At 36.6% G+C, this 19,966-nt stretch overlaps 1 protein-coding gene and 3 non-coding genes across 4 annotated transcripts; 2 read left to right on the top strand and 2 right to left on the bottom strand.

The window, feature by feature from the left end:
• Positions 1 to 3,101: 3,101 nt before the first annotated feature.
• On the top strand, positions 3,102 to 4,245 carry LOC129949245 (beta-glucuronidase-like). Its single transcript, XM_056060580.1, has 4 exons — positions 3,102 to 3,293; positions 3,354 to 3,521; positions 3,583 to 3,811; positions 3,872 to 4,245. Exons 1-4 carry the CDS (start codon positions 3,102 to 3,104, stop codon positions 4,243 to 4,245), a joined length of 963 nt encoding a protein of 320 aa, XP_055916555.1.
• A 7,960-nt stretch (positions 4,246 to 12,205) lies between these two features.
• Positions 12,206 to 12,278, bottom strand: Trnav-aac (transfer RNA valine (anticodon AAC)). Its single transcript has one exon. It is a non-coding gene; the product is annotated as a tRNA-Val (tRNA).
• A 4,574-nt stretch (positions 12,279 to 16,852) lies between these two features.
• Trnav-aac (transfer RNA valine (anticodon AAC)) lies at positions 16,853 to 16,925 on the top strand. Its single transcript has one exon. It is a non-coding gene; the product is annotated as a tRNA-Val (tRNA).
• A 220-nt stretch (positions 16,926 to 17,145) lies between these two features.
• On the bottom strand, positions 17,146 to 17,218 carry Trnav-aac (transfer RNA valine (anticodon AAC)). Its single transcript has one exon. It is a non-coding gene; the product is annotated as a tRNA-Val (tRNA).
• Between the last annotated feature and the right edge of the window lie 2,748 nt (positions 17,219 to 19,966).

Below are 19,966 nucleotides of genomic sequence, written 5' to 3'. Positions count from 1 at the left end.
TCGGCATTCAAGCCATCCACTCCAGCGGCTTTATTAGACTTCAGCTTAGATATGGCAATCCTTACTTCGTCTAAGTCGGGAGAACAGAATTGTTGGCTTCCATCGTCTATGTTGATTGGATCGTCCTGCCTGTTAGAGGAATTCAGTTCGTCGTCGCCGTTATACAGTCTGCAGTGGTCCTTCCATATCCTCAGCATTGACTGCGGTTCCACTATGATGTTTCCACTTTTGTCTTTGCATCCTTCGGTTCTAGGTTTATGTACCTGTGAATTTCGATTCACCTGTTTAGAAAACTTTCGAACTTCATTCCTGCTTTTAAACCTCTCAACATCTTCGACCTCACGCTTCTTATTCCCTCTCTTTTTCCTTCTGAAAAGTCTGCGTTAATCTCGCCTCTTCTGCTCATAGAGCTCATGAGTAGCTCTCGTCCTTTTATGCAGCGCCGCTTTGCGAGCTTGTTGTTTGGCTGCATTGGCCTGCCGTAATTCCTAATCAAACCAGGGGTCCCTTGTTGGTGGCTGTTTAAAACCCAGCACATCGGAGGCGGCTTCTCTGATTGCATCTTGGCAATGTTGCCACTGGTTTTCGATACATTGTGTTGGTAGTGGAGAACTTCGAGAGAGGTTACTTGTAACTCGGTCGGAAAAGGATTTGACGATCTCTGGCGATTGTAGGCGTTCGACGTTCTACCTTCTCCCAGCACCTCCCTTTTTTGCCTTGGGTCTGGAAACCACAAGTGCTACCTTGGCTATAACTAGGTAGTGGTCCGAGTCGATGTTAGCTCCTCGGAAAGTTTGTACATCCATGATGCTGGAAGCGGGTCTGGCGTCAATCTGGTTGACGGTAGATTAACCTGGAGAAGTCCAAGTTATTTTGTGGATGTTGAGGTGTGGAAAACGCGTACTGGCTACCATGACGCTGTCGGAAGTGTTGTCGTGCAGGCTGTTGTTCCCGATTATTCCACCAAAGATGTCTTCCCTTCCTAGCTTGGCATTAAAATCGCTCAGGACTATTTTAATACCGTAGCTAGGACACTGCTCATATGTTTTGTCTAGGAGCTCGAAGAACATATCTTTGGTGTTGTCTTCTTTCTCTTCTGTGGCCTGGGCTCCAAATAATTCGAAGAAGCCCTACAAGGTAGTCACTCGGTCTATATGCATATTTCAATTAATAAACTTATCCACTCGGTCCATATTATATTTATTTTAAACATAATTTGTTTAAACAGTAGCTCTGCCTTTCTATCTATTAAAAGGAAATAATAGGGTTGGAAACAAATGTAACACTTTTATTAATATAAATCAATGTCAAAGTAACAAGAACATTCTAGCCAATGTTTTGCATTCTATGTTCTTAAAATTTTGCTAATATTTCGGTTTAGTTCTAATTTAAAAATAAACTGTCAAAACTTCCAAAAAGTGTTCTGAATTTTGAATACAAATTTAAAATATTGACATTATCGAATAACAAATATCGAATACAATAATTCTCTAAAATTGGGACTGTAGGTCGAGAAAGCTAACCAAATTCGTCAATTTATTTTTTAAACTTAATTTTTAAAAGTTTCAGAAATACTTTCTTTTGCTTTTGCTCATAAAATTCATAAGTTTTGCAAATACAACTTAAAAAGCAATATTGTCCGATGGAATTCTTCTAAAGTGAAAAGTGTTTGGTGTCTATATTTTCTTACTTCAAATGAAAAAGCAAACCAAATCCAGTCGCTGTCTGTTTCTGTTTTAAATAATAAATATACTATCAAATACCCAAAATAAAACAAACTCAAACCCTATGAATTTCTAACCTTTAAATAGACACACTTACTTGCAAATCCAATTAAGAACTGCCACCTTGTAGGTAACTTCATGAACATCCTCCGTTTCTTGACTTAGAAAAAAAATACAACAATCCTCGTTTCGGAAAAAAGCTCAAACTCAAAAAAACAGACTACGGATCAAAACAAGTCAAAACTCACACGCGATTTTATCCTTCACGGACAAAAAATCATATTCCTTAAGCCCCGACGACGAAGACGCGACGATGGCGATTCACATTGTAAGCTCAAGTATTCGAAACTAATTTCTGGAAAATGAACTTTGTGAGATTCCCAAAAAATAAAATGAAACCAAAAACGAAAAAATTCCACCGAACTGTCACAACAACTCGTGTTGAACTAGTTTCTTAATTCTGTCCAATTCTAGTCAAAAGGCTTCCTTTGTTTTATGTTTTTGTTGTTGTTACTGCAATGGATTGTATCCTCGCCAAATTGCTCACCACCACGAACAGGACTAACTACAAGAAAAAGTAGGTATAGTCAGAAGTCCTCAAACCCGAGCCTATGTAAATAAAAAATATTCATCGATTCCAACTTGTCGGACCAGGCTAAGGAAAGGAACAAAAACAAAACAAAACCGGGACACCAAATAAAAGGACGAAGCTTCCACGAGCACGCACTTTCGAATACTCAATGGTTACAGCACAAAAATGTTGCTGACCAACACCTCTATCAAAAGCATTGCGTGGAAATATTAAAGGTTAGATATGTGGCATTTTGAAAAGGGTGGAAAGTGTAAGCGTTAACCTTAAAAGAGGGTTTTAGCTTCAGTATTTTTTTTTTTTTTTAATTAGAGCCACATTACCATAACTGTCCAAAGTGAGTAGTAATATAGCTCGCACAATTAGTTCAGCGATTGTATTGTATATCTTATCAAAAAACTCCAGACGCCTCTGACCTATAGAAGCCTTCAGTATAGAAGTAGTCATGTCGTGGAGTAGAGGCGCATCAACACTTTGTATATACACGTGCGTTTCGTGTCGCGTCGCCTTGTCGTATTAAAGTGATTTATTGCACAGATTTTATCCAACACGTAAAGGTGCTCCACATATTTTGATATACCTAGAACCTATTTAGACAAAAGACCACAACCAGAAGTGGAATGAGAAGTATCCGATGACACTTTTTCGGATCTATCACTAGCACGTCCGTTTTGTCTTTGATACTTTGGATACATTTTTTGGTATATAAATTCAAGAAGCACCCAAAATCTTAGTTGAAGTTGAGTGGTCTTTTATGAACGTTACCCATTTAATTGAGTGATTGTGATATGGTTCAAGTGATATGGGTTCGAGTGTTGTTGTTAATGGTGGTTATAGGATACCTTGAACTTGTGAATTGTGCTTATTCCGACACAAGCGAAACTAGAGAAATATTGCATTTGGATGGAATTTGGAATTGTTATTGTGAACGGGACAGTAACGAGTCTTTGGATTATCGTGAGAAACATGGATTACGGAAGGTATTTCACCAAAAAAGAACAATAACTGTAGGCTTATTATATTCTGACGAACATTCTTAGCTCAATGGAATCGTCAAAATGCCAGTTCCAGGAAGTCTCATTGACTTTGATCCGAAAAGTTGTCCCCGAAGCGTTTGGTACGAGAGGAGCTTTTTCGTACCGAAGTCGTGGAAGTACGAGCGTATAATTTTGATAAGGTTGGATGGTTTAGGTTTCGATACAGTTTTGGTATGTACTTCGACAGATTTAGTAGAAAAATGGCGTTTTCTCAACTTTCTGCTATGTTTAGTGGCTAAATGGGGAAATCATTGAAAGAAGCAACAAACACTTTGAAGAACTCGACGTTACTGACAGACTTGTATATGATTCGGAAAATCGCATCGCCCTCGAAGTTCAAAACTCTCCTAAAAATCGTAGTGAATTTCAAGAAATTCCACGATCCATTAGTCTGCTGTCTGTTCCTGAAATTTTATATATTCAAAGCATATCAGTGGCTTCGACTGTGACAAATGATACAGGTTACTTTTATATTTGTTATTTTATGTTTTCTAAAACTTTGAAAGAACTTCTTTTCTTAGCTTTTATAAGTTACAAAGCTATAGCCGGTGGCTTGCTTAAAATTAATGCTAAATGCGTATCGGTTCAAGTTCTAGACAAAGATGATCTACAAGTTGCTTTTAGCTTGGGAAATGATTCGCTCGAGGGGAGTTTTTCGATACCGAATTTCAACTATTGGCGGCCATTTTGTATGGACTCTAATAGAGCCGGGTACCTTTATACTCTAGTCTTTAAACTCTACTACAAATACTGTGAAAGTGACATAAAAGATGTCTACAGAATGAAAATTGGAATAAGACCTTTAAGTTGGTCTAATAATTCGTTAACGATGAATGATAAAAGTTTGTACCTGCAAGGTGTTCGAGGAAGTAACGAATGGGCGGTGAGTTTTTGAACAACTTACAGCTTAAATTTGTATAAACATGTTTTTTTTTACTAGAGAAAACCTTTCAGTCCAAGTACTGATCTTAAGGATGTCACACTTTTAAAGTGGTTAAATACAAATGCCTTTGTAACGAGTGTTGCGCCTTCAGAAGAAACCTTAGACCTGGCCGATGAATTGGGGTTGGTTGTTGTATTAGGGTGAGTTAGTGAATATTGATTGTTCTGAATTGAAATGAGTTCTTAAATTTCAGAAGCCCCCGAAGTGTCCTTGAGGATGTTATTATTCGATATCGACACCATCCAAGTGTGATATTGTGGTCTATTTCGGAGGAAGAAAATTGTAATAGAAGTCAAGGCACAGGATTTAACGAGTAAGATTTTTTTTTTGGTTTTATTTAAATTTTGTTCACACTTATTTTGTGCACTTTTGACTCATGATAATAACTAAAGACAATTCAGCAATTAAAAAGAAAAAGAATTCAGATCCATTTTTAGGGTAGTAGATTGTTACATGTAATTATATGTACAGTGGCTCCCACGACTAATCGGATACATGAAATATAAATTTTCGAAATTCTATTACTCCAAGAAAAATTTATAACCATTTTATAAACATCAAATTAATATTATAAGAAAAGCAACTCTATGATTTAACACCTCATAAAGAATCGTACACTTAATATTTAGTACTATGTTTCGTATCCTTTTATCGAGGTAGTGATAGGACAAGTTTTTAGCCTTCTTCAGGACTTATTTTTTTCCATTTTTGAATGCCCGTCTTATAGTTCTTCATGTTTCTTAAGTGCTTTTTAGCAACTCCACTCCTATTTCATAGCATACATGCTTGATTGCATTAAGGTCAGGTGACTTTAATTTGTGTTTTAAGCACCTTTAGAATAATCACCTTACTGTACAAGATGTGTACTTTGTATATTTATCCTGGAAGAAGGTGAAACTGTTGTATTTCGACTTTAGTGAAACTGCAAATGTTGTTTCAAAACAATGAAGTTAGCCATTTAATACATTTTACTTTACACAAAATCTTAGTTCCCGAACACCAAACCTTGTATTACTTGTTTATACCGTGGGTGGTGTGATTAAAAACGAGTAGGACAAGTAAATACTTGAACGTATCAAAATAAAAGCAAATGCCGAAACTGAAGTGAATAAAACAAGTATTTACTCTTAGTAGCGAGTAAATATTTGAGAGGCTAGTAAAACCCGGAAAAATGCCAATTTTGGTGTGAATAAATGCAAGTAAATACTTCTGTAGCAAGTAAATATTCGTCTTTTCGCAAGTCAACCCGACTTCAGATTTCCATTCGTACTTGTACACGAAATATAGTTGCATTTATGAACCTGCGTGGTGTGAAACGTTATAAAGACCGACGTGATATAAGTCTCGATCTATCTAATGAACTATTACGGTTTGAGAGTGAAAACGTAGATTTTCTCACTTCGCACTTTCTTGATGAAAACACTGATGCAAGGGGTGGAGGATTAACTGCACGGAAAAAGATGGAAATTTTTCTGAGATCGTTAGTTATCCAGGATTCCAAAGTGGTTTTGCCAACGACATGGGGGTTGAAAGAAGTACCGTCAGCAGAACATTTTCAAGTGTATTGGATAAAAAAGTGTCGAAGTCTGAAGATTGGTCTTCAAAATTTCGCATTACGACTGTCATTGGTGCTAAAAACAGAAAACAGAACAAGTCACAATAGGAAATGATGCGTTGTCTGTGTTGCCTTTTTTTGTGAATTCAGCTATCTCGCGTGTAAGTACTTGCTAATATACCCTCGGGTTGACGAGTATACGGTCACAAATGAACTCGACGCTTTATTCACATCGGTTTACTTGGAGTTTAAATACTCGTTACACTTCACTTGTAAGTAAATACTCGTCGTACTAGTTTTTATTCACACCGCCCCATGTCTGTTAAATTTTATTCCGTCCGTAAACAAACCATTATTTATAATATTGTCATATGTCTAATGGTTAACACATCTTATTCCAAGGAGAAGTATCCTTTGCTATATGTTCATTAGCAAACTTAAGTCTTTCATTTCTAATTTTTTCACTGATGTATAACTTTTTATTCGCGGCTGCACGGCCATTTCGGGCATTGCTTAGATGGTGATGCTTCTTCTGATGGTTTTGTTGATAACGTTTTTACTCGGTATTCAAGTTACTGTATGGCGCTACCGTTCTGTGTGAACTAGGGAATCATCCAACAAACTTCGCCATCCCGGTTCCTAGCTAGATTTCTCTAGTTTCGAGCTCCAAATTGGGTGAGGTCACTTTTCACTTGTGCGTGCCACCTGATCCGCGGTCTTCCTCTACTGCGCTGTCCTGTGGGTGCGGATTCGAAGACTTTCCGGGCCGGAGCATTGGTTTCCATGCGCTCTACGTGACCCAGCCATCTAAGTCGTTGGACTTTTACTCTTCTTGCTAAGTCTACGTCGCTGTACAGCCCGTACAGTTCGTCGTTCCATCTTCTCCTCCACTCCCCTTCGATGCATACGGGACCGTAGATCACACGAAGAACTTTTCTCTCGAAGCGACCCAAGGTGCTTTCATCCGCTTTTGTCATGGTCCATGCTTCTGCACCGTATATCAGGACGGGCATGATAAGGGTCTTATATAGCTACACTTTGGTCCCTCGAGAGAGGACTTTACCACTCAATTGCTTTCTTAGTCTAAAGAAACAGCGGTTAGCAAGAGTTATTCTGCGTTTGATCTCAGCGCTGGTGTTGTTTTCTGCGTTTACAGCGGAGCCTAGGTAGACGAAATCGTTGACTACCTCAAAGTTAAGTCTGTCGATGATGACGTTTTGACCGAAACGTCGGTGTTAAAACTCCTTTCTTTACCACAGCATGTACCTTGTTTTGCCTAAGACTTAATTACCACAAAAGCCCCATTCACATCACGCTAAGTTCTTCCGCTAATGACAGTGTCATCAGGATATGCTGTTTATTGGCCAGACTTTTAAAGGATAGTGCCTCAAGTGTTGACGTGTGAGCTCTGCACTTATCTTTCAAGTACGATTTTAAAAAAATCGCATGACAGCGCATCACCTGACTAAAGCCTATTTTGACATTCGAAAAGTTCTATTATGTTGTATCCAACCAGCCTGAATTATCCGTGGTAGATGCTGTCATATTCCAACTTGAAATCGATAAAAAGATGGTGGGTGTCGATTTGATGTTCTTTGGTTTTTGATCGACTGTGCACTTTCCTGGTCTAAAACCCCTCTGATAATGACCAATTAGGTTGTTGAAGATAAGCGATGTTAGAATGATTCCTCTGTAGTTGGTGCAGTTTCGAAGGTCTCCTTTTTTCAGAATCGCATAAACAATACTGAGGTTCCATTCATCGGGCATGTTTGCTTCCGGTCATATCTTACAGATAAGTTGGTGCATGCTCCTAACCAAATTATCTCCAACTACTTTGAAGATCTCGGCATTCAAGGCATCAGCTCCATCGGCTTTGTTGCACTTTAGCTTAGGGGGGGATTTAAGTTAATAAGCCTAAAAAGTAGCTTCTCATAGTATGTTTCCAGCTTCTTTTCTTGTACTTCTCTGCTCACATTAAGTAACAAAAGTTTAATAAAACCATTCACAATACCGTTACAAAGTTATTATAGTGCAAAAACTGCTAGTGTCTGATTTTGTGTGAGAGATTAAATTAAGGTATTGCTTTATTGTATTGATTTACAAATTATTAATTTCTTTTTAAAGTTCATTAAATTTGCTTGAATATGTTATAAAATGTTGGTTAAGTTCTACTACGTCTATACATATTCTTGTAGAAATTACATTTGAGAAAATTTACAATCTCTTTGTCCGATTAGTCGTGGGAGCCACTGTATGTATGATAGTTTTGGTTATAAACATATCAAAAAGCTTTTTTTTTTTAATTTAAAACAATTCTAAACTTTGCCCTCTTTATTAGTGAAGGATAAAAGTTAACACAGAGTTAAGTTATAACACTTGATGTAAAGCTTCTCTTAGATCTTTAATCATTCATTCCTCACTTTTATGTATGAATTAGAAACGTATATGTACTTTATTCATGCACTGAGCTTCAATATAAGTACAGTTGTTTTTTCTTTTAAGAGAGAGATACAACAAGTTGGAAATTCGCTAAAACCTTCCTCTCGGTGTTTTAAACATTTCGTAAAAGTCACATAAAACCTCCTTTTCTTATCGTAAGTAATGGAAAAAATTAAACATTCGATTTTAATTAATTTTAATTGAATTTTTAATTTAATAACAAAGTGTTATTAGATACTTTGTATTTGTGAGATGTACCTTTTCAAAATGTACTGATTTAAGTACAATACACTAATGCCAGCGTTTCGAAGCACTCTTGATATTCAGTTTTCGATATGTCATTGAGCATTTTAAGCGATTCGGCCTTTATTTCTTCAATCGAGGAAAAACGCCGTCCATTTATGGGTCTCTTCAACTTTGAAAAAAGTCACACGGAACCATATCTGGTGAACATGGAGGTTGGGGCATGACTACGGTATTGTTTTTGGCCAGAAAAATATCGTGGTGCAAAAGCCATGAATTGCTTTTCCATAAATCAAAGCGTTTTTTTCGGATTGCTTCACGCAAACGTCGCATCACTTGAAGGTAATACTTCTTATTAACTGTACGACCTTGTGGTAAGAACTCTTGATGCACTATGCCAGTAAGTAACAGAAAGCAAAACCTTCACATTCGATCGAACTTGACGTGCTTTTTTCCATCTTGGTGACGTTTGATGCTTCAGTTGGACGATTGTGCTTTGGTTTCGACATCATAGCCGTACACCTATGTTTCAACACCAGTTATGACCCTTTCAAGCAAACTTGGATCGTCATTGACGTCATTTAACAGCTCGTGAGCGATGCAACTTCTCTAATTGTGATTCGGCGATCATTTATAACCATTTTTTCCACTTTTTTCTCATTTTAATCGATTTTATTGACGTGCTGGGTCGACCGGATCGTTCGTTCGTTCGTTCTTCAACGTGTTCGCGGCCATCTTGGAATCGCTTATTTCACTCGTAAACACTTTTCATAACATTCCACACACTTTCTTACAATTTATTTCATTTAAACGCAAAATTTAATACAAATTCTTTGACTCTTCAATTCTTCCATTTTTTAAACAAGCAATTATCGCCGAGCTTATAAAAACACGTCGAACCTTAGCCACTCCAACAGACAAAGTAAACAGTGAATATAGCTGCAAATTGCATCATACTTTAAGGGCATGTATACCAACACATTGACCTTCGGACTCTTCAGACCCGCGAAATTTAAAAATTCCGGGTACTTTTTGAACAGACCTCGTATGTAAGTTTTATTTCTGGAATCTAAAATTAAACATATTATTAATATTAAGGATGACAAGTAATGAATTTTTATTTAAAATTTTCTTCTGCAGGCTTTCTTTGGATAGTAGTTGGGCATTGTAGAATTTCTTCCTAAAATTCTAAAAATTCTGCCGGAACCCATTGTTCCGCCTTTGAAATGTCAGCAATTTTTAGATGATTTTTGCTGGTAAGCTCCTACAAGTACTAACTTTAGAGAGAATGTAAACTTCTTGGGAAATGTCATCTATATAGTTTTTTGCGATTATTTCACCAGGTTTACTTAGGCCAAAAACAAATTCATAATAAGTCGATACTTGAAAAATAACTTTTAGATTTTTCGGCACAGCTTTTCTTACTGATAAAGATTTAGCTTTAAAATGTATTTGAGCCCATTTCTTGAAATCTTTAATGTCTTCTGTATTGACTTTTCCATGTTAAATTTCGCGGTATTGCTTGATTGTATAATCAAAACAAACAAATGTCTGTCGAAGCCATTAAATGAGTGGCCTCGGACGGGAAAATAAATATAGATCATCATTTTATTTGGGTAGACAAGGCCATTAACAATCTTATAACCGTGTTATTTTTGTTCTGTCCTGGGCAGCCGTCACAAAAAAGATGAATTTCTTTTCTCGAATCTGACACATATTTATTGATATAATCATCAAAGAAAGTCGACACTTCGTTTGGACCTTTCAAGGCTTGTCCTTCATGATAAGAATAAAATTGGCTACTGTCAATCTTCATGTTATGTATACAGAATTAGTATACCCAAAGTTGAAAATAATACAAAATTTCCTGTACAGGCAGAGTAGGCAAAGGTAAATTTTGCATATAGTCGAAAGACAATTCTACAACCGTTTCGTCACTACCACATTTTTCTTACATTTCCTTAACTTTTTATAAAATTTGCTTGCAAAACGCGTGTGCACTTATAATTCTGCAGCAGCTGTTCTATTAGCGCCATAATTTGAATAAAGATTCTTTATTTTAAAAGTCAATTCTTCGCAGTTACTGCAAAAATCGATTTGTGGTCTACCAAATGACAAGTCGAAATTTTGATGAAAATATGTCGAAAAACTGAAAATTAATTTTTGAAATGAAGTAACCCTTTGATTTTAGAAGTTTTGATGACAACATGTTTATATATCTCAGTCTTTGTAACACTTTTCTTTTTTTTCGGAATTTCATTGTCGGAATCATAAGAACTCATTGTGAAAGCACAACGTGACGTATAAGCTAACTGCTGGAAAAACAATGACCGATGCAATATTTGATTATATTATAACGTACCAAAAAAGTCGTAATTTTTAATCAAAAAGATCGAAAAGGGCACATCTTCCAGATTTACAGGCGACGACGTTTATAGTGAAACTTATACCAGAGATCTGCTAATTTCGATCTTAATGGATGTAGACAAGCCTCTACGTCACATTGGTATACAAAAGCGAAATTGCATATTCATTTGCAATCGAAGTTTTTTTGTAATCTTTTCTCAAAACTTTTCTTTAAAGGGCGTACCAGAAACATTTTTGACAAAAAAAATATTTGATAATACTGATGATAGGTGTCAAAGCGGAAAACTGATTTCCGTGACATCAGACTTTTCATACCTTACGACGCACATAATCTCGTAACTTATGAGACTTTTAAAATCTTATTTATTAGGCCAACAGATTTTCCAGCTTACTTTCTCCCATTCCGACCTTTTCAAGTCTTTTCGCCTTATTTTGCTATATTTGTTTTCTTTTTATAGAAGTTGAAGCCAAACACTTAAAATTCTTGTTTTGTTTTTAAAATGTTCACTTTTAGTTCTTTCATCGATCGTTTAAGATTTTTAGACAATACTCGACCTTTCACAGCTGATGTTTCCTTGTTTAATTCGGTCGACGCAGAAATGGTAAACAAAAAACATAGTATTTTATTTAAACTTACAGTCATTTAACGTTTAAATAAGTTTATTTTAGATTTCAAAATTAGATATTATTTCCCTTGGGATTGATAGTTTCACTATGGAAAAAAGTTCACTTATACAGGAAAAAATTCAAAAATTAAAAAAGCCTATTATTGTAATGTATGGAGATAAATTCCTTTCAACTAGGAAAAGGGTAAGTAAGGAACAACTTTATGCAAAATTCAAGTTCTTTACTAAATTATATTTTCTTTTAACCTAGATACGAACTAACAACTTTAATTCAAATTCAGAAATCAATGACCAGTTTGATAACATTAAAAAAGATATTTCATTGATAGGTGAATTTTTTGGAAATTTCATTGCATATGAATGTTTTAAAGGTAAGTAGACAACATAAAATTAATAAAATAATAAATAAATTTTGTTTGTTTTTCTAGGAGAAACTTTAACATTGGTTGATGGAATTTTTAATCGAAATCGTGAACCAACTACGGCTGCTGATTTTGTTCGTTCAAAATTTGGACCAAAAAGAAGTCCTTGTGTTCGACGAACACCGAGATGTAAATTTAGTAAAAGTATAAGAAAAAGATTAGGCAAATAAATTAGTTATTAAATTATTTAACAAAAAAACAAGAACAGTTTTTGAAGTTTTCAAATACGAAGTAAGACAAAATCATGAAAAAAGAATAACTGTTTCCGCCCGGGATCGAACCGGGGGCCTTCCGCGTGTTAGGCGGATGTGATAACCACTACACCACGGAAACACATGATTTTACTACTCCTTATTCACGACTTAAGAACTAGGGCCTAGTGACTTACAACTCTCAACCATTCCTGTGTGCGAGTAAAGTTGCACATGTTGAACATGTTGTTTTTGCCTGTGTCTCTTTTATTTACTGGAACAGTCGTTAAAAACCTTTGTGAAACTGTAATGCTGAGTTACCAATTTAATATTCTCGTTATAACACATATTTATAATTATTGGTTCACTTAGGCGTATACTTACTTAAAAAATCGATTTTTAAAATAACCCGTACATGAGTCTATGACCCTTGCTTAAAAACAGCCTGGAGTCCCTGTTATTCTACTTCTGGAACTGAGAGTTTTCAAATTGATGATTTTAGAACAAACGTCGTTAGGTTAGGTTAGGGTATAGTGGCTGTCCAAGATGGAAACGGACACGCTTAGGCCAGTTTAATGGCCCATTGTGATACCACATGAATCTTGAGGCTTCCTCCTAAGCTCAATGGAACCAGCTTGAGTCCCTTATGAAAAGTGAGAGGCTGATTATACCGATATGATTTAGATCGTTAAGATCGTTAAAGAAGAATTCTCCTAGGTAATTCTTGCGTTTTCGAGCTAGAGCAGGGCATGTGCAGAGAAGATGAAGAACCGTTTCTTCCTCTTCCTCGTCCATACAGCTTCTGCGAAAGTCATTTGAGAATGAGCCTAGTCTCATGGCGTGCTTTCCTATTAGACAGTGTCCGGTTATGACACCTATTATCGAGCTTATATGTGATGTGCTTAGAGAGAGCAAGCACCTTGATCGTTTTAAATCCAGTGTTGGCCAGATGTTTTTTGTGGCTTGACACGTGGTGATGTTGTTCCACCTGGTGCCTGCCCTCCTCGCAGCGTCTTGCATTAGCAACAGTTTACAAGTAGTGATTGGTATGCCAGTACTTGCCAAACGTGGTAGGATGGGCTGTACTGTACCGTTCCTGGCGAGTTCATCTGCCTTACAGTAACCTGGAATGTCTCTATGGCCCGGCACCCAGCAAAGGTGAATATTAAACTGTTGCGCCATCTCCATTAGAGATGATCGACAGTTATGGACTGTTATAGAGTTTGTAGAGACAAAGTCCAGAGATTTGATAGCGGCCTGGCTGTCGGAGAAAATACGGATATCAGATGTTGATATCACGTTTTCTTGGAGCCAAGACAAGACTTCTTTAATCGCCAAAAGTTCCGCCTGTAAAACGCTACAATGATTGGGAAGGCGGAATGAGAGACTTAATTTCAGTCGTTCAGAGTACACACCACCACCAACCCCTTCTTTGGTCTTTGAGCCATCTGTGTAAAAGTGGATTGACTCATCCTCTAAGAATGTCCTATCCTCCCAAAAAGATCTGGTAGGTATAGAAATCTGGAAATTCCTATCGAACTGTAGTTGGGGGATGGTGTAGTCTGTGTGCTTTGGAATTGATTCTAAGTACCTTAGAATTACGGAGTGGCCAATGTTGTTGTTAGTCCACTGCGACGAAGCATTGAGGCGAATAGCAGAGCTTGCAGCTATTTGTTTACTAAATATGTCAAGAGGTGTAAGGTAGATCAAGGTGTCCAGTACCGCAGACGGGGTCGTGCGAAGCGATCCGCTTATACATAGGCAGGGTGAACGTTGGACTTTATTTAACTTAGCCCTGTTTATACCTTTCTCTAAAGCAGTCCACCATACTGCCACACCGTACGTTAAAATCGGTCTGATTACCGATGTGTATAGCCAATGCGTGATTCTGTAAACCCCATTTATTACCAATAGCGTTTTTGCAAGAAAAGAGAGCTTCAGTAGCTTTTTTGACTCTTTCCTGTACGTTGCGTTTCCAATTTAGTTTTTTGTCTAAGACAAGACCCAGGTATTTAGCCTTGTCTGAGAATTTTAATTGGATTCCTTTAATATAAGGAGGGTTGACAAATGGAATTTTGTATCTCCTCGAAAAAAAGACCAGATCGGTTTTGTGTGGGTTAACACCCAGTCTACACCGATCAGCCCAAAGTATTAGCCTGTTCAAGGCATTTTGTAAGAGTTATTTTAGCATATTAAGATGCTTTCCTGAAACTGTTATATCAAGGTCGTCCGCATAGGCTATCACTCTGAAACCGTCCGCATTCAGACTAGTTAGGATTTCATTCACCACTAGGTTCCAGAGGAGAGGGGATAGAACACCACCTTGCGGTGTCCCTCTACTAACGAATTGTCTACTAGAAGAGTTGCCTAGTTTTGAGTTAATTATTCTGCTAGTAAGCATTAAATGAATTAACTCCCGAAGCGAACTCTCTACATTTAGAGATGTCAGTGCAGATGTGATTGCAGATGTGTCTACGTTGTTAAAGGCACCTTCGATGTCAAGGGAAGCAACCGTAGTGAACTCTTTAAAGTGTGTTACGCTGTTTCCACCGATTTACCTTTACAGTAGGCATGTTGAGACGAAGACAGAAGTCTTGTATCGATACGTGCCCTTAAATGGATATCAATCAATCTTTCCAGAAGGAATGATGATAGACTTATAGGTCGCAGATCTATAGGATTGACTTGGGAGCATTTACCTGCTTTAGGTATAAAAACAACTTTAACTTCTCTCCATGCCGAGGGAACATGGACCAGGTAAAGACAGCTGGTAAAAATTGCCTCAAGGATTAGTGCAATTATATCAGAAGCCTTTCGTAATTCGGCTGGTATTATTCCATTATCCTTTGTGATCAGACCTTGTGGATATGTTGTATTTGAACTTGAACGTATATAACTGTTGCAAGTTTCGGTAAGAGAGCTACCAGGAAAGTGAGTGTCCAATAGTAAGTTGAGCGATTCATTACTTGAATTTGTCAAGCAGCTTGGCATAGCTGGATTAGTTGAAAGAATTTTCCGTAACCAAGAGGCTTCAGAAGTTTCTTCTATCATGCCACAGAAGGATCGCCAAGAAGATCGCTTGGATTTCATTAGTGCCTTCTTGTAGATTTTTAGGGATTCTTTGTAGGAGTCCCAATGAGATGCTAGTCTTGTAGCTTTGGCTTCGTTAGGTATTGGTACAAGTTTCTCATAACCAAAGTTGCTATGGATGTTTCTGGAAACAATGTTGGTGCTGCTGATGTTGTTGACGTTAATGCTATTGGTTGCAGTATAGATTATATTGCAGGTCTTATTACTAAATATTAACAGCTGTTTGGCAGTGACGCTGATGCCTTAATACTTGGAGATTTTAATATACCAAATGTAAAATGGCCATTTTCAAATGATGATGAACAATATTTTCCTTGTAACGTAACTAAAGATTTTAAAGATTTTAAATACAATGTAATTGATAGCCTATCGGCTTTAAATCTGCATCAAATTAATTAATCTATCGGTCAAATTTTAGTTTTAATTTTTATTGATAAGAATCTAGAAGGTCAATTAGATGAGGCTAGTTTCCTTTTGGGTAAAAATAGTGTTCATCATAAATCACTTGAAATTAAATAAACTTTTCCTGTTGTAATTGAATCACAGTTTTGTTCCATTTTTATACCTCATGAATATAATTTCAAAAATACTGATTTTGTTTCTATGAACCGATATTTTGAAAGCATAAATTGGCAAATTATTTATAACTGCAGTAATTTAGAGATGGCTTTTGCCATGTTTCGGAACATATTAGATTACGTTATTGCTGATTTTGTTCTTTTAAAAAAATTCAAAAACACCAATTTGGTTTAATAAAAGTTTGTCTAGGTTAATAAATGTCGTAGCTTAACTTCGAAAAAAAGATTAAGATTTCGGATTCTCTTCGTAAACTATTTATTAGATCTAGGAAAGAGTTCGAATTCTTAAGAAGATTTACATATAAACAATATATTTGGTCTCTTGAGTCGATCTTTTGGTGATCTTTTTTTGATCGACATTTTTTGTATTTAAGGCGGACAATATTCCATCTTTAGTTTTGAAATTTTGTAAATATAACCTTAGAACCTCACTTTGCTTTATTTTTAATTTGTCCTTGAAAGAAGGAGTATTTTTAGATACATGGAAACATTCTCTGATAACTCCTTTACAAAAATCTGGATCTAAAGCATCTGTGGAAAATTATAGACCTATTGCTAAGCTTTAGCTAAACCCCAAATTATTTGAAGCAATTGTTAAAATTAAAGTTTCTAATTTAGTTCAAAACCATATTTCCCTGCATCACATGGCTTTATGAGTGGTAGGTCTAGTGCAACAAATTTAGAAATTTTTACAAATTATTGTCTTGGTTGTTTAGAAAATCGTACTCAAGTACACCGCACATCGATTTTTTCAAGCCGTTTGATCGGGTAAAACATAATGTTGTCTTGAAAAAACGTGATTTGCTTGGCTTCCACTCGAATCTCTTAAAATGGATCACAAGCTATATGGTTGAAGACAATATATATAAATTGGTCATGTTCTCTCCAATTTACCACTGTCAATTTGTAAATGTAATGTTTGATTTTAATGTCCGCTCCATACAGTATTGTAACTTGAAAGACGAATAATTAAATAATTCCAAGAAATCAACGTGGTAGGACTAAGCCAAGCATAGAATGAAAAACGTTTTTTAAAGGAAAGATAAGTGTTTCCGTGGTGTAGTGGTTATCACATCCGCCTAACACGCGGAAGGCCCCCGGTTCGATCCCGGGCGGAAACAATTCGTTTTTGCAGCTTTAAAAGCTTGTACATCATAAAGTATGGGTAAGAAAAAAAATACTCATAGACTGCTAATACATGCATAATACCTGTTCATATCTTTTATGTACTTAGTTATTGTTTTTGTTTTTCACAAACATAAATTTAATATGCCAATATGCAAACAATAGTAATGGTGGTATAAAACTACTGCAAAGATAAACTTAAGCAAAAAGATAACTTGTTTCCGCCCGGGATCGAACCGGGGGCCTTCCGCGTGTTAGGCGGATGTGATAACCACTACACCACGGAAACACATATCTTACCTGTCTTCAAAAACGTCCAAAAGAAATTTAAATAAAAAGCTTACACCAAAGCTTAAATCTTCCTCCAAAGCTTAAAGCTTCCACCAAAGCTCAAAGTTTCCAAAGAAAAACGAAAAAAACTTATCATTGACACAAACCAAAAAGCTTAGATGAAAAGCTTTTATTTTAAAGGCGAGTGTTAAGTTTTGTAAAGATTTAAAAAAAAAATTAATTTAGTGAGAAATGATAAACGCTTTAAGTTTTTGTTGTTTCGTTTCGCCCCGTAGCAAAATCTATGAGCCTGAATCCATAGTCGGAAGTGTTGTCGTGCAGGCTGTTCTTCCCGATTTTTCCACCAAAGATGTCTTTCCTTCCTAGCTTGGCATTAAAATTGCCCAGGGCTGTTTTAATATCGTAGCTAGGGCACTGCTCATATGTTTTGTCTAAGAGCTCGAAACACATATCTTTGGTGTTGTCGTCTTCCTCTTCTGTGGGGGCGTGCGCGCATATCAGGCTAATGTTGCCGAATTTAGCCTTGATGCGACTTCTTGCCTAAGTCTGGCTCCAATGACAAATCCGTATCCAAATAAGCGCTGTTGGTTTTCGTGGTAGCAGTCACTATAGTAAATATCGCAGTTTTTCATCCTCTTTTTGCCCGTCCCATCCCATCGTATTTCCTGGATGGCGGTGATATCTGCTTTATATCGTTCTAGGGCCTCCGCTAATTCTTCGGCCGCACGTGGTCTGTAAAGGGACCTAACATTCCACGTGCATATCCGAAGTTCGTTGTCCTCTATTCGTTTGCGTTGGTTGTCAACAGTAAATCAGTCCGTATCCGAGGCGTGTTAGTGCTTCGCAACTTTGAAAGCTTTTACGTGGCCAGGAAGTCACCCCGACGCACAACCCCCAACCTAGAGGGCCAGATCCTAAGTATAATTTAGCGTATGCAAACTTAAGTTGCTGTAGTTGAACTTCTTTGAGCTGGAAGACTTCGCACCGCCTTAAATGAAGCGAATGAGATTTTTTTACATAAAACGTATTGTGCATTTTAACATTTAAATCCTATTTATCATAAGGACATGGCTAAAAGCCGTCTGCCAAGAATTATCAATTTTGCATCATGAATTTTATTCTAACTGTTTCTTTTAAATTAAATATTAATACTATTAAAGAGTGTTAGCATAAGTTGCAATTTGTTAATATAAATTAAGTTTTTTTTTTTATGTTTAAGTCGATTCATATGAGTTCAAAAGTCTTCATCAATTATCATTTTTCGATAACTTAGTGAAGTCTTGCAAAATTTGTCGATAGTTTCCCAGTCGGGACCGTTTAAAGCATTTTTCACTTCTTCGGATGACAAGCTTGGTTTCCCAAAGCAGCTCCTTCTGATGTCTTTAAATGCTGTACATACTCCTATGAAATGAACGGAATCCTCACGTTGTACCATGTTGCATATTGAACAAAAGAGTGGTAGATCACTTCTATGGGGTATACAATTTAACGGAAGCACCTCTCCTCTTGCTCTAAAGATATATGAAATTTTTTGGGTGCTATGACAGTCCTTAAAATTGTTATGGGAGCCCAAGTTAAGTTCCAAGGTCCTGTAAATTTCTCTGTGAGTTTAGGCATCTGCGTCTTCTCTCCAAATTTATTCGCATTTTGTCATCTACATATGTGCTCAATAAATATGTAAAGGGTTTCCTTCCATTGGGTTCTTGAGTCCCAGTTCAGTTGAAGAGGATAGTTGTAGCTCTCTGCTAGGTCCAAAATATCGTTATACAATAAGGTGTTATTGGTGACTACAAAGTTAATATGTTTCCGTTTTCATTCATTGATTTTAGTATATAGTTAGTATTGAGTTTTAGGGTTTAAATAAATAAAGCGGACATACCTGTTTCAATCATCAATATATAATTCGGTGAAAATCCAAGAAATTGAAATGTTCTAAGAAGGCAATATCTTAACAGTTTTTCAACCGTAACAAAGTATAAGTGGACCCATGCCTGCGCACCATAAAACAAAATGGATTTCGCTACTGCTTCAAAAACTTGGTATTTTGCACTGTGCGCGATAATACTTTGGAAACAATTTCTCCATGTTGAATTAATTGCACACTTAGCTTGGGATAGTTTTTCAGTTAAATGAGTTTCCATATTCAGATTTGAGGTGAAAATCATTCCTAGGTACTTGAATTGCTTAACTACTTCGATTGATTCTCGCAAATACCCATTTCTCTGCTCTGGACATTCTACCTCCACCACTTTTGAATATCATAATTTTTTATTTGCTTAGATTGAGCTCAAGGTCCCAAAGATTACAGTATTCTGCAACTCGATTAATCATCATTTGCATAGATTCGGGTGATTTAGCCAAAATGACAATTTCGTCAAGGTACAAAAGAGCGCGATCAATGATGTCTTCGATGTAAAGGGCGAAAATTGATGGACTTGTGTTGCATCCTTGTCTGACTCCACCTTCTGTTGTAAATCACTCTGACAAATCGCTTCCGCACCATACAGCTGATTTAGTTTCATCGTACAAGCTTTTTAAGGTTTTACCAAATTTGTGGCTCAAACCATAGTTATATGGCTTGTAACATTTTTTTGCGATCAATGGTGTCAAAAACAGCTTTAACGTCTATGAAGAAAGCATATAACTTTTGTGTTTTAGCAATAAAACTTGCGGCTATGCTGCGTAACAAAAATATGTGATCGACCGTGGCATAACCAGTACGAAATCCATCTTGAAACTCTTTCAA

The sequence above is a fragment of the Eupeodes corollae genome, chromosome 1 (genome assembly GCF_945859685.1).
Source record: "Eupeodes corollae chromosome 1, idEupCoro1.1, whole genome shotgun sequence".
Taxonomy (NCBI): Eukaryota; Metazoa; Arthropoda; class Insecta; order Diptera; family Syrphidae; genus Eupeodes; species Eupeodes corollae.
This window is presented reverse-complemented; position numbering and strand designations above follow the sequence as displayed.